The 14,696-nt window shown below is 50.3% G+C and overlaps 1 protein-coding gene across 2 annotated transcripts; it reads left to right on the top strand.

Annotated features, from left to right (window-relative positions):
* The first annotated feature begins 3,353 nt into the window (after window positions 1-3,353).
* On the top strand, window positions 3,354-14,023 carry CREG1 (cellular repressor of E1A stimulated genes 1). 2 transcript variants are annotated; one of them, XM_043569529.1, is made up of 4 exons: window positions 3,354-3,773; window positions 7,807-7,926; window positions 9,100-9,284; window positions 12,703-14,023. In XM_043569529.1, the coding sequence occupies exons 1-4, from the start codon at window positions 3,429-3,431 to the stop codon at window positions 12,704-12,706; spliced, it is 654 nt and encodes a 217-aa protein (XP_043425464.1). In that variant the 5' UTR covers window positions 3,354-3,428; the 3' UTR covers window positions 12,707-14,023. The 2 variants fall into 2 exon arrangements, with proteins under 2 accessions (XP_043425464.1, XP_043425465.1); XM_043569530.1 differs by lacking the exon at window positions 12,703-14,023 and having other exon boundaries at window positions 3,414-3,773; window positions 9,100-9,288.
* The last annotated feature ends 673 nt before the right edge of the window (window positions 14,024-14,696 follow it).

The following is a 14,696-nucleotide window of genomic DNA, read 5'->3' as shown; positions in this document are numbered from 1 at the left end:
CATGTGACGAGGACTGGAGGGAGGCCTCCAACCAGCAGCCAGCAAGAAATGGAGACCCTCACTTGAAAACACACTAGGGACTGCATCCTACCTGTGAATGAGCCTAGAAGCAGACCCGCTCCCAGAGGAGCCTGGAGGTGACCACAGTCCCTGGCGTCAACAGGCCCACCACCTACCGTTGGCTCTACTCCCTTCGTCCTACAGCTCCTTTTTCCCAACACCCCGTGTCTCCCTGCCTGTGTATGTTCTACTTCCTCAGTGTAGACCTCTTCCCTTCCTCCTCCCCGCCCACTTTCTCGCTGTCTACGAAGCTTCCATTTATCCTTCGAGGTTCAACTCAACAATTGCCCCTGATATGGAGCCTTCTCTAGGTTCCTTCCTCCACGTTTCCTCTACCCCTTGTGAACTCATCCACACAGCACTAGTGTGGATCTGACCCAGTCAGAGAACCAGGGCAGCTCTGTGTGAAAAGGCGAGCATGCAGGGTGGGTTCTTGACCAGGGTCAAACCCAGACATAAAGAGAAGAGAACTATTTCCCGGTGGGTCCACGGGGGATGGAGAGCAGCTCAGCCTGTTCAAATAGAGACGGAGAGTCCAGATGAGAAGCAGCAGGGTCTGGATGGTTGGTCCAGCCACTCCTCGCTAAGGGTTTTCCCCAATATTCCAACGAGGAGGGTTTGCCAATTAAGAGCTCAAGTACCTCAGTGTTATTCTCGAGCATCTCTGCTTGGTCAACCTCGCTTCCTACTGTTGATTTTAGGCCTTATGTGCAAAGAATTCCATCAGATATTATTAGCCAGGCAGCCATTCGATAAGCATTAATTGAGTGCCTACTTCATGCATTGGGAATGCAGGGGTGGATAAGACAACATTCCAGCTCTCCTGGAGCTTGGGTTCCAGCAGGGGACACAAGAACGAGTAGCTATATAAATAAATATAGTTATTAGAGTGTGGTAATCGCTATGAAAGAAATGGACAGTGCTCTCCACTGAAGAGTAAGAGAGGAGGGCCTCTTAGAAACAGGGGTCAAGAAGGCACCTCTGGGAAGTGCATCTGAGTGGAGATCTGGAAGGCAGTGAGGTGGCCATGCCCATAGATGAGGAGGAGAATGTGGGGCACCCGGACACCAGGAGTAGTGCAAAGACAGACACTGAGGAGAGGTTCTTGAAGTTGGGGGGGTTTGTAGACCTTGTTCTTTTAAAAAAAATGTTTATTTATTATTGAGAGAGAGAGAGAGAGAGCACAAGCAGGGGAGGAGCAGACACAGAATCTGAAGCAGGTTCCAGGCTCCGAGCTGTCCGTGCAGAGGCTGATGCCAGGCGTGAACCCACAAACTATGAGATCACGACCTCGGACGCTTAACTGACTGAGCCACCCAGGCACCCCCGTAGACCTCATGTTAAAGCTCCAGTGCACGGAGACCAAGTTCCAGGCACCTGTTTTGCTATGGAGCTATACTAGGGCCTGGTGTTATTCTGAATACTGGCAGTAAGGGGCATAGCAATACATAAAAAACATTTTTTTTTTGTCCTCTTGTAAAAACATCATTGTGAAACTCACCAAAGGCCCATATTTTGCCTGCTACCAGACGATACAGCCAAAACAGCTGTCAGATACCATCTAATCCAACCTCCTTTCAGATGAGAAAACTGAGGTCCAACAAGGTAAAGTGGAAATCCCGGGGCCCACGACTTGACTGCGGCAGTGGTGAGATGAGAACTCCAAATGTGCAATTATGTACACTCTTCCCTTAACAGGTTAAGGCAGCTCCTCAAGTTACTTGTATTTGTTTTGAAAATTGTAAACCCGATTTTCCTCCTCTTAAATTTCTCCCTACCTAGTTTCCCATCTAGCTTGAAACTCTTTCCAATTCATTTGTTCAAAAGGAAACCGACTTTGGGGCGCCTGGGTGGCGCAGTCGGTTAAGCGTCCGACTTCAGCCAGGTCACGATCTCGCGGTCCGCGAGTTCGAGCCCCGCGTCAGGCTCTGGGCTGATGGCTCAGAGCCTGGAGCCTGTTTCCGATTCTGTGTCTCCCTCTCTCTCTGCCCCTCCCCCGTTCATGCTCTGCCTCTCTCTGTCCCAAAAATAAATAAACGTTGAAAAAAAAAAAAAAAAGGAAACCGACTTTGATGAAGGGTTGTTCACACTCCTCTCACCCCAAGGTGAAAGCAGTGTGTGCAACGGCATTCTTTGTCTACGAGAGGGAACCGAAAACTCCCGTTCACAGTAAACAGTCTTCTTTCTATACAGAAGTTCTCACTGAGTAGCCTGAGAATCTGCTCGGCTGAATAAGGGGAGGGTGAGTTTGAAAGCAGAGGCCGGACTTTGGCTCACATACCTGTTGCCTACACCTGCTCACATGACTGGCCCACAGTGGCTGAATGAAATTACTTCACCCGTGTTGAACACCTAGCCTCAGAGGGCCAGGTATCTGCCAGAGCCGGATTTACAAAGCTGACGAACTCTTGCACAAGCATCACCACGCAGCATTTATAACAATTAAGATGGGGGTTTAAAGCCAGGCCAGAAAGAGTAGGATTCACTCCAGGAGCTGTGACCAAAGCTTATGGGTACAAAGAAAGTAGGTCAGGTGGTATGAACTTATTTACCGATTCGTAGAATATCATCATGAGAAGGTGTCCGGATGGGACTGAGGGAGCCGTGCCCACCGCTGAGCGAACAGCACACGGGGCACAGTGAACAGAGCTCACAATGCTCTTCCTGGAAGAAGATTCTTAGGAGCATGGCCTGAGAGGGGCAGTAAGGGTGAGAGATTTGTGAAAGCACTGACCCCTCAGATGACTTAACAGGTCCAAAAGTGGTTTCGAGAAGTTCAAATTTGTGCATGAACACCGAGAGTCCACCAACAATCCCTTAGCGTCTCTGGGAGACTCCTGGGCCAGGAGCAGCTTGTAAGGTGCTAAACTTGGGGCCTTCTGTTTTTCCCACTTTGGTACGGAGAGTGAAGTAAACCGAAAAGAGGAGCATAGATAGAAAATGCAGCATTTCATCTCACGTGCCTGTCGGATATCCGTATCCAAAGGTATTCTCAAAAGGCGTGTGTGTGTGTGTGTGTGTGTGTGTGTGTGTGTGTGTGTGTGAAGACGCCCGCCTTCTCCTAGCAGGATGATTTAGGCGACTTCCCTAATTTCTCTAAGCCGCAGCAAACCTCGCACTGGGGACAGTCTCCCGGCCCTGAAAGAGGCGGCGGGCAGGTGCGGTGGGGAGGTGCTAAACAAGTCCCCGCCCCAGTAGGTAGCCCAGCACGCAAGGGACCCGCCCCCTGCTCCCCCCCCCGGCTCCGATTGGCCTCCGCGGAGGGGGGCGTGGCCGGCCTGCGCCGCGGTGGGCGGGGCCGGGCGCGCTCGGCTAACCCCGGGCGCCTGTGGGTGGCGGGGCTGCGGCCTCTCGCAGCAGTCACCGCCATGGCCGGCCGAGCCCGCGGGTCCGCGCGCGCGCTGCTCGCCGCCCTGCTGGCGCCGGCGCTGGTGGCGCTGCGGGTGGCGCCGGCGCGGGGCCGGGGCGGCCGGGGTCACGGGGACTGGGACGCCGCCGCGGCGCTGCCGCCCCGCGAGGACGCGGCGCGCGTGGCCCGCTTCGTGACGCACGTCTGCGACTGGGGCGCACTGGCCACCCTCTCCACGGACCAGGCGGTGCGCGGCTGGGCCTCCGCCGACGTCCTCTCGCTCAGCGACGGGCCGCCCGGCGCGGGCAGCGGCGTGCCCTACTTCTACCTGAGCCCGCTGCAGCAGTCCGTGGGCAACCTGCAGGTGAGCGGGCGGCGACAGGGCCAGCCTTCCTTTCGGTCGCTCGGGGACGGAGGGCGGGGCAACCAGAGGGAAGACTTTGCTCGCGGCCCACGGCCCTGCCGCCTCTCTCCCGAGCTGGCCGGGCGGGCTTTGCAGCCTTCTGACTGTTGGGCAACTCAGTGCCGGGAATTTCACGCACGCCCCCGCCTCCGGGTCGAATTCTTTGCCAGTGTCTACTTGGAGGACTTCGCATCCCTGACTCGTCCTGGGGCACGGCTGCGCGTGTTATTAAAAGTCTTACAGGGCTTGCCCTTCCTAGGAATTTTCCCGTCAGCAGCAGGAAGCTAACACACAACGTCGTGAGTGATTAATGCAGTCTTTAGGCTCCCCCGGTGCGCATGACCTTCCCTGGTTAGGAGCAGCACTGAGTTGGGTCTGGGTGCTCATCCTTTGCCCACCTTTTGTGGCAGGGCCAGGTTTACAACTCTGGTGGACCTCTGCTGTCCCGCGAGTGGTGTGACCGCTGCGCAGCGCACTGAGTGCAGCAGTGGGCTTCGGATGAAGAACTGGAGGCATGAGACCGGTTAAATAACCTGCCCAGAGCCAGTAGCCAAACTGGAATCTTTTTTTTTTTTTTAATTATTTTTAACGTTTTATTCATTTTTGAGACAGAGAGAGACAGAGCATGAACGGGGGAGGGTCAGAAAGAGAGGGAGACACAGAATCTGAAACAGGCTCCAGGCTCTGAGCTGTCAGCACAGAGCCTGACGCGGGGCTCGAACTCACGGACCGCGAGATGGTGACCTGAGCCGAAGTCGGAGGCTCAACCGACTGAGCCACCCAGGCGCCCCCAAACTGGAGTCTTAAGCCAGGTCTGTCTGCCGTCAAAATACAGGACACAGAATGGTGGCCCCCAAGCTGCCCGTGTCCCTCGGGCCAGTTGTCTTTGGTCCACAGAGTTCTGTTTGGTTTTTAACAAATTTGAGTTACAGTAGTCCCCCCCCCCCCCCCCCCCCCCGGCCCTTATCCCTGGTTCCATTTTAGCGTTTCAGCTACCTGAAGTCAACTGCATTCCAGAAGCAGAAGATCCTTCTGAGGGGTTGTCTTACAGTCTAGTAGCGTAGTGCTAGGTTGCAAAAGCCTAGATGACACACACATGTCATCTCGTCATGTGGGCATTTGATCATCTCTCATCATCCTCGGAGGAGGAGTGAGTACAGGACAAGAAGATATTTGGAGAGAGCACATCCACATAACCTTTATTACGGTATAATTGTACCGTTCTATTTGTTATTGTTGCTAATCTCTTACTATGACTAATTTATAAATCGAACTTTGTCACAGGTGTGTGTGTGTGTGTGTGTGTGTATGTGTGTAGAAAAAGACATATGAGGTTCGGTACTATCCAGGGTTTCAGGCAGGCATCCACTGGGGGTCTTGGGTTGTATCCCCCCGTGGGTAACGGGCGGGGGGGGGGGGGGGACTATTGTAGCTACCGCCATTCAAAAATTGAGATTTCAATTACAGATCTAAATGTTTAACTTCTTGGAAGATCCGTGGCCCTGGGGGCTTGAATTCTTTGAGCAAAACCAGAAGCAGCTGCCTCCTTTTAAGGCACAGACACCTCTGTTCACCCTTCCCTTACTCCCAGCCCCCTCCACCCTCTTAGGCATTTGCCCAAAGGAAGCTCATTCTGTTCAATCAGTGACGCTCAACCTTGGCTGCAAACACAGTCACCTGGGAAGACTTTTAAAAATATAGTGCCGAGGGATTTTATTAAAAAAAAACAACTCCCGGGGCGCCTGGGTGGCGCAGTCGGTTAAGCGTCCGACTTCAGCCTGGTCACGATCTCGCGGTCCGTGGGTTCGAGCCCTGCGTCAGGCTCTGGGCTAATGGCTCGGAGCCTGGAGCCTGTTTCCGATTCTGTGTCTCCGTCTCTCTCTGCCCCTCCCCCGTTCATGCTCTGTCTCTCTCTGTCCCAATAATAAATAAAAAACATTGGAAAAAAAACAAAACAACTCCCCATTCCCTCCCTGATGCTTCTCATGAGGGAGAGGGGATGGAGAACAACTACTGCCCACGACCCTATTTAAACTCGTGCGGATATGGTCATCTGCGTTGCAGGAAGGAGGAAAAGTAAGATGTACAGGGACTGTACGGATGTCAGTGACAGACGTCACTGGTGAGTGACCAGCCACTGATGACTTCCAGGTAGAACTCCAGCTCAGGTCTTTGACAGATCTAGGGACACAGTGTAAGGAACCTATCCAGGATTTCAGGTATCCATGATGGCAGTGAAAAGGTGTGGCCACATCAGAATGAGTCTGACTCGTATTCCATCAGTTAACCAGTCAGATTGGTTTATAGTTTCTGCTTTTCTTCCCGCCTCTGCCTCCTGTCTTCTCCCTGTCACCCAACCCACCCGATTACATGCACACAATGCCACTCAGCATTTCCCTCTGCCCAGAAGCCTTCAACAACAACCGGCTGCCTAGAGCTGCGTAAGATTCACTTGGGAGGTTTGTTAAAAATACGAACACCGGGGCTGGGACTCGAGCCCAGAAGTCAGCATTTTAACAAGCTCTCCAGGCAGCTCATTCTTGGAAAGCACAGACAGACATTGGCCTTACAGAATACAATTCTGACTCTTTAGCTTGGAGTTGAGCCCCCCACCCCACCCCCATCCCACCAAAGCCTCTCTTTCAGGTAGATTGGGTTTCTCATTACAGTCATGTCCCACGTTTTCCCAGTTCTGTTTCTACAATGCCCTTTACCTTTATTTTATTTATTTATTAAAAAAAATTTTTTTTTTCAATGTTTATTTATTTTTGGGACAGAGAGAGACAGAGCATGAACAGGGGAGGGGCAGAGAGAGAGGGAGACACAGAATCGGAAACAGGCTCCAGGCTCTGAACCATCAGCCCAGAGCCCGACGCGGGGCTCGAACTCCCGGACCGCGAGATCGTGACCTGGCTGAAGTCGGACGTTTAACCGACTGCGCCACCCAGGCGCCCCGCCCTTTACCTTTAATATGTCATCCCACTTCTGTCCCGATTTTGAAAATCTTCTGAGGCTCTCTGTACTGTCCATATCATTCCAGGCTATGTTGACATCTCCTTACCCTAAACTGTACTGTTCACTTGGCGATTAGTTATACGCTGCCTTCTGATCTCTTCTGTGTCATTTTCCATTATTTAAGTTTTGTTTATGTCTGACTTTACAACCAGATTATAAAGTCACAGAGAAAGGACTTTTTTTTTTTTTTCCCCTCCTATGGCGCCTTGCCTAATAGTGTATAGACAGTGAATGTTTGGCGAAATGATTTCAGGGAGTTCCCTTTATAACCAATGTTGTGATGGGTCACCATGAGATGGCAGAATTTTCCACACAAGCCGTTGAAAGCGCTAAATGCAACGTGTGAATTTTGCTGTACTTTGTCAGCAGTGTCTTTCACGAAGCTGATTTCTGAATAAGAAAGAATTGAGAATTTTGCCTGCTTCACTTTTTGAGTCTAAGTGTTCTTCTTTTACTGCTGAAACAGGAATGAACAACTTCTCCAGTTTTGAAATCACATGACAATTTCTGCTAGCATAAGATAACCAAAAAACATGATTCAGCTACTTTCTTGCTTAAACTATACAATTAGCTAGTTGGACAACTGTGGTATTTTTATGCACTAGTTTCGTATTAGAGTCTAAGCCTTTAGACCTTTCAGTGAAAGCTCTAGACCAGCCTTGTATTTGGGTGATCCTGTAATTGTTAATTTCTCTGGTTAATATGAAACAGCTTAAAGGCTTAAGAAAAAAGAGTGTTAAAATAATTCTTACTGAGTTAATTTTAAATCTGAAACCCTACCCCCTGCTTTTTGGGAGGAAAGGTCAAGATCAGTCTCTATCCAACAGGTGATTTGCTCAAGTGGTCAGTGGTGTTTTACACTTCATTGTTTCATGGAAGAATGCTCAGCTCTAGGGACAGTGTGTATGTAACTTGTGAAATTTATTACCTCTCCAGAGACAATATTTCATGTGGGAGTATCTTTATTTTCTCTCTGCAGGAGAATCCACATGCTACCCTGACCATGTCTTTGGCACAGACTAACTTCTGCAGGAAACAGGGATTTGATCCCCAAAGTCCCCTCTGTGCTCACATAATGCTGTCAGGAACTGTTACCAAGGTAAGTGGTTATCCCACCAGAACACAGACAGGTTTTAGAAGAGTATCACCTGAGGGGCCTGGGGGTGCTCAGTCGGTTAAGCGTCCGATTCTTGATATCGGCTCGGGTCATGATCGCGAGAATGCAGTCATGAGATCGAGCCCCGAGTCGAGCTCTACGCACAGGGTGGAGTCTGCTTGGGATTCCCTCTCTCCCTCTCTCTCTGCCCCTCCCCTGCTCGTGCTCCCTCTCTCTCTCAAAATAAGTAAATAAATTTTAAAAAAGCATCATCTATTAACAATGAAAGGAGATATTTTAAGAATAAAATGAAAATGATTTGTGATTGAGATAATATGCAATTTCGTGAAAGCTAAAGACTTAAATCAGTTCATTTCGTGTAGGTGTTCGATAAGGTATTGACGCAGAAAGCGAACTATTGTTTGAAGCTGAATGGATGTCGCTCTGTAAGGTGCATCTGCTCAACCAGAGGTCTCTGCTCCTGGCCATGCTGTTCACTGCACAATATTTCCCACGTGTGGGTTCCTTGTCTCCATATTTTCACAGTGGCTTACGGCAGAGAGCCTACCAAGTGAGCGAGGAGAGGGGTGCCCGTTATTGGAGGCCAGACGTGGGTTTAGACAGTGGGGTGATTGCTGCAGGGCAGAGGGCAAGGTGTCCTAGCGCTGATCTGATTGCCGAACCCGCACATTTGCTTTTCGACGTCGTCAGCCACGCTGACCTCAGACAAGTTTGATTTATGGTCTGGACGTCCCGTGTGGGCGCATCTCTGTGGCTGCATTTCACCAGAGAAAGGAGGGGCGGCAAACACTCTTGAGTTCCACGGTGCTTCTTTGAAAGACTTTTATCTTTTGTGAACTTGCGTCTCCGTGTTTAAGATGGCTTGTCCTGGGGTACGTGTGCTGACGTTTTATCACGTGCCCCGTGCCGGGTACGCTGACACTTGACCGCGAAAGCTGGTGCCGGTGATGGGTTCCCACTTCAGTAAATCTCTTACCGCCAACACCTGGACTCTGTTGTTTTCTGCTTTTCTGCGTGCGTCCTTCGTTTTCTCTTGATCCCTTAAGTCGAAGATCAGGATTTGTAACTAAATGAGCGCTTTAGGATTTGTAGAAGAATCACACATCCTCAACGGGGTTGCGGCCATGAGTCGTTTACATCACGTGTGTCCTTTAGGTGAATGAATCAGAAATGGACTTTGCCAAGCAGTCGCTGTTCGTCCGACACCCTGAGATGAAAACGTGGCCCTCCAGCCACAATTGGTTCTTTGCGAAGTTGAATATAACCAACATCTGGGTCCTGGACTACTTCGGTGGACCCAAAATAGTGACACCCGAAGAATATTATAATGTCACATTTCAGTAAGTATTTACACAGCTTTCTTCTTTCTAATGTTGCCGCTTTTACTTGCGGTCCTCAATCTTTTAAAGCCAGGGGGCTCTTAACTCTTTCTTCCACCAGGGGACCCTTTGGCAAGCTGGGAAAGCCTCTGATCCCCCCTCAGAATATTTTTTAGGAGTATAATATACATTGGAAATACAATGGAAACCAACTATATTGTATTGAATGTAATGTATTGAATGCATTGAAATACATTTACAAAACATAAGTTAATTCATACATTATATGAATATAATGTAATGTATTGAAATGGATTGAAATACATTTATAAAAATATTTTTTAAACGTGTGGTATAGTAACATGTTGACTTTTAAAAAACATGTTGACTTTTTAGTGAACATATTAAATAAGATTTAGTAGAGAGTCTATAATATTGTTGTCCTTTCTGAGTAGTGAGGGCTGAATTAATTTAAGACATCTGCGACAGCTCTAACATGATGTGAAAGTATCTGTGGGTTCTTTATTTCTGTTGATGACAGTCACAGATACGCTGTCACCACTGGGGTTTATTGCCCACATTCATCATTGAAGGAAATGATAAATTTCAGGTAGAGCTTAATGAAAACCTCTCTTTTCCATCCAAGTTCACAGAGCCCTGAACTCTGCCTATAGGCTTGGACACCAGGTTGAGAACTTGTTTGTCTGTTTTGTTGTTGTTTTTTAAATGTTTTTATTTATTTTTGAGAGAGAGAGAGAGACAGAGGTCACAAGCGGGGGAGGGGCAGAGAGAGAGGGAGACCCAGAATCTGAAGTAGGCTCCAGGCTCTGAGGTGTCAGTGCAGAGCCTGATGTGGGGCTTGAACCCACAAACTGTGAGATCATGACCTGAGCTGAAGTCGGACGCTCAATCGACTGAGCCACCCAGGCGCCCCTGGGACCTTGTTTTAAGGCTATGCTTTGGGGCCCTGGTTGGAGCCCAGTTCTGGCCCATGACGGCATTTTTCCATGAGCACCAGACTTCGGCACTTCTGGACTACGAATGGTACACATCCGAGTCTGAGCATGCGGTCCCGCGCCCATCGACCTCAGTGCTGTGAATGCTGGGGGGCCGTGTGGGACACCCACCAGGAAGTGGACACTTGGGGGTGAGGAGGTTGCCACCCAAGGGGCCCTGGGAAAGAACAAAGAAGAAAATAGCCTGGAAATGGGAAAAGAACAGGAAAAAGGGGTGTGATCAGATCCTCTGACATTAGGTCAGGGTTCAAATGAAGGAATACAGAGGACTGGGACTTTTCCCGGGTGACACGGGTCACTGGCATAGCTGACATCCTCAAGGCCCAACAGCCAGTGATCATGGCAGCAGTGATAGCAGCTGGGGCTCGGTGGGCGCTGTTCGGGCTGCCGTGAACCGCCTGCTTTCTCCCCACCAGACGTTCGGTAGTGTTTCTCCTCGTCTGGAAGGTGGAGGGCTGGAGCCCCGAAGAGTAAGTCTGATGGCCAGTATGTGCTGGTGCCTGGACCGAGACCCTGGCATTCTAGCCCCGGGGCCCCCACCTTGCTTCTGCCCACGAAGATCGACTGTGCCTCTGGTCACCTCACTGCTGGCTGGCTGGGCTCCTCGCCCGGTGTCAGCCATGTGACGCACTTCTGCTGTATGACTGGCTGCTGTTTGCAGAGATTAGGGTGACGATGCTAAGTTGGACCCGTAGGTCATGGTCATTTGGGGGCTTCATTCTCAGTGTTTCTTTATTTTGCCTCTTACTCTGTTGTAGAACAGTCCCACACTGGAGCGCTGACTTCCCGTCACCCTTGTAAATTTCTTTACGGCAAAGCTCGGGCTTTATTTATTTAGTCAATCAATCCCAGACAGGGCCTAGGACAGCGCATGGCCCAGAACAGGCGTGTGGTAAACACTGGCTACTTGTCAGGCTGATAATTTGAGACAAAGATCCTCAGCTCCTTTGAGTAAAGAATCCGGCAGTGGTGTTTATGTTTGCTTCTGTGTATGCAGAAGAGGCACAGGCCAGTGATTCTCTTCTGGACCCACAAAACCACCTGACTTTATAGGAATACAGACACAGCAGTTCCAGCATCACGACCGGGCAGTGAATTCTCCAGTAAGCTGGCTAAAGTTTGTAAGACGTGACCATCTCTCACGTACAGTCATTTTTGCATAAATGACGTGCCCGAGGGCAGTGCTTGCTTTAATAACAAAAATGAGCTTGCCCCTGTTGAATAAGTGAGTAAAATAGATAAATTTGAGGTTCCCATTTTATTTCACAGACGAGTGAGCCTTGTCTGCAGCTCAGAGAAAAGGCGGAGCATTATCCTGTCCTTTGGAGAGGAGGACCAAAGGCTAGACCAGAGTCGGACCCCTTCTAAGGCAGGACACCCGAAATCCTAGAGATAGACACGTCTGACCACTAGTTGTCCATTTCGGAGTCCGGGAGTGGACCCCTCATCATCCTACCCGCCTCGTTTGCCCGTAGCCCAGGAGACGGTAATGTCTGTGAGGGCCGAGAGCCTGCACGCTCCGAGGGAACCGCTCCCAGGGGCCTCGTGGCTTTCTGGAACTTTACAGAATGGCCGGCTTGCGCAGCTCAGTTTTGGAAGATGTTGCTTCTCCAGATGCCATAAAGCCTCCGCATCTGAAGTCCGTTGCATTCTGGTGGAGTCTCGAGAGAGCTTCAGTACAAGTGCCACTTAGTAGGGCTCACGTGGGGATTGACCGAATCTGGTGTGGCTCGTTGGACTGTTGGGTCCAGGCCACGAACATATTTGCACGTGGACCGGAAGGTTCTGCCGCCACACGGCGCATCTGCGGGCGTCCCTGAGTGGGCGGTTCTCAGGGGTCTCAGCAGTCGCCTCCTGTCACCGTTGAGCCTGAGCTGCAGGGTGCTCACCCCACGGCCCCCCCTCCAGTGCTCCCGAAGGTTCCCCAGCACAGGCACAGGGAGTAGGAGGCTGTAAGCCACCGTCTGGCCCGGTGTCCCTCACCTGGATGTGGTTTCCTGGTAGCTGTGGCCAGACTGCGGCAGGAAGGGGGGTCTAGGTGGCCTCCCTGGCTAAACTCAGTGTCGTGGGAAACTTGGCTGATTCCCTTCTGTCCTCAAACGCTGTTGTCTTTTAAGTGAGCTGTCAGGTGTTCTTGGTGCTCATCTGTGCTTCATCCCAGCGACGCTTCCTGGAGCGTGCGGCACCGCACCCGGAGGCGAGGGGTGCTGGCTAAAATGAAGATTCCAGGGCCCGACCCTACACGTGCTGATACCAGAACTCCGGAGCAAGCCCAGGCGACTCTTGGGTACCTGAAGCGGCTGAAATTAGCTCCAAATTTCAAGCTTCTGGATCAGGAGTTTCTCTCGTCAGTGATTATTAACTCGTAGGATTTGTCAGCTCGGTTTAATGAAATCATTCTTCCTCTCTCTTGCCTTCTCTAGGTGAAGCAGAATACAGCGAGTTAACAGCACCCGGCGGGTTGCTTGGGATGCTCCCACAGACTGGAAGGGCTTAATGCGTCTCTGTGGAATGTTTCCCAGAGGCACGTGCTGATTTGCTTGCTTGCTCGTTCGCTCGCTCGCTCGCTTACAAGATAGCGCCGGACTGATCCTGGATTTCTCGGAAGACGTGGTTGCTAGATCTTCTATTTTTTTCAAATTTTGAAGCCATTTTCATAGAGTTATGCCTTCATTATGACCCAAGAAGCTTTGGTCTGTCAATTCCAAATGGTTTTCTAACGGGGCTCCTGGAAGAGGGGTGGGTGCCAGATTTAGATTGCCCATTGGCATTGGAAGGTACTTGAAGACGTGTGGGTGCTTTCCGGAAGCCCCCCGGGCTGGGGAGAGGGCGTCGCTCACCCACGGCTGCACCAGCACTGCCCAAGCCTGCTCGGCAGGGCTGGCCTGTGTCACCGCGCGCCCGCAGGTATGTGGCCGAGCCAGACTGTGGTGGGCCACTGGTGGACCTTCCTCCCCGTGGTCCATTTGTGTCCGACAGTCCTGGGTGGTGCTGATCCAACGTAGGGCGATACTCTTTCTTACAAAAGAACTTCTTTTTCCACTTTCCAAATCCGAAGTGATAATTACCTAGAACGAGAGAAGTCCATAAAAGCTTCTGAATTTCATTTGCCCCCCTGTGCGGACACCGTATAATCCTCGTCCTCCACTGAAAACACACCTACGCACATGTACACGCTGTCTTACTTTTTGCCCCCACATGGCTTGCAAAAGAAAAAAGAGGGGTGAAGGGGATCTTGTGGAAATCATTTCCCTGTTTTGTAGGTTAAGTTTCCTGGACGTAGACCAGCTTGAGCCAGGTCCAAAGCCCGCGGCTGCCCAGTGCACTCTGTAGCTTGTTAACTAACGGCGCTCTCAACAGTGGCCTAAGGCTTCCTCAGCTGTTCTGAACCTTCAAATGGCTCCCATGTTGTTACCACCTAACGGGTCGTCGGGGAGAAGATAACACGACTTTAAAAACCAACCACATTTCTCCAGAAAAGAAGAAACTGTTTGCTTTAGTTGCCTAGATACGTGGTTTCTGAAGATGAGGGAAGGTGCCTCGTAAAGAAGTGTGTCAGGGATCAAGCCACTGAATCGCTAGCTAAGAGGAAGGAAGTTGAATGGGAGTCATTGTGTTTGAAAACTACAGAACGAACCTACCTAAAATTCAGCAAACGGCTTCTGATTAAGAAAAATGACTTATCTTAAACTTGGTAAAATAGGTTTATTCCTCAAAATAATTAAAAGCGTTACTTTCCTGAAATGTGTTGGATTTATTTTCTTAACCGTAGACGTTAATATTTGTGGCGCTTTGTTTCATTGCTGGTGAAACCCTTTTGCGTTTTAATTTTAGCATGCTGTTAAATGGGCCCTTGGCTGTTTCAGAGCTTACGGCGAATAATCTGACTTTCTCCCGTTGGTAAACAGCTCACCGCGTCCTAACACTTGGGGGGTGGCCAGAATGCAACCTTTGTCAGGGGGCTTTCCTTGTGATAGAATTAAGTTGATGATGGGTATCTGCTTTTCTACCTTTACCGCACTGTTGTGAGTTTTGTCTCCATCATCTTATATAAAAACATACCTGTATTCAGGTAAGATCCAGTTATCACATAGGAAAGTCAACCGCTTTTTCATAGCAGGTGCCGGAGATCCCTTTACAATTCGATGTGAAGACGAAGTCTCTGTTGTGTTCTGACTGACCACCAGAGGGCGCTGTAGACCACTTTTCTGGAAACGCTGGATTCTTGTTTCTGGTTTCTTGGAGATGGGGATCAGATCCTTAAGAATGACACCCTGGGCCGGGGTGTGGGTGGACGGCCTTGATGAGAGGACACTGGGGCAAAGGCAGCCTCGTAGGGGCAAGGGGAAAAGCAGAGGCTTGGTCTCAGGCTGTTGCTGCTAGGAATTTATCGCTCCCTCCGTGTCATTTGCTTCGG

This window comes from Prionailurus bengalensis, chromosome E4 (assembly GCF_016509475.1).
Source record: "Prionailurus bengalensis isolate Pbe53 chromosome E4, Fcat_Pben_1.1_paternal_pri, whole genome shotgun sequence".
Classification (NCBI taxonomy): domain Eukaryota; kingdom Metazoa; phylum Chordata; class Mammalia; order Carnivora; family Felidae; genus Prionailurus; species Prionailurus bengalensis.
Note: the sequence above shows the minus strand (reverse complement) of the source record. Positions and strands in the feature narration are given on the sequence as shown.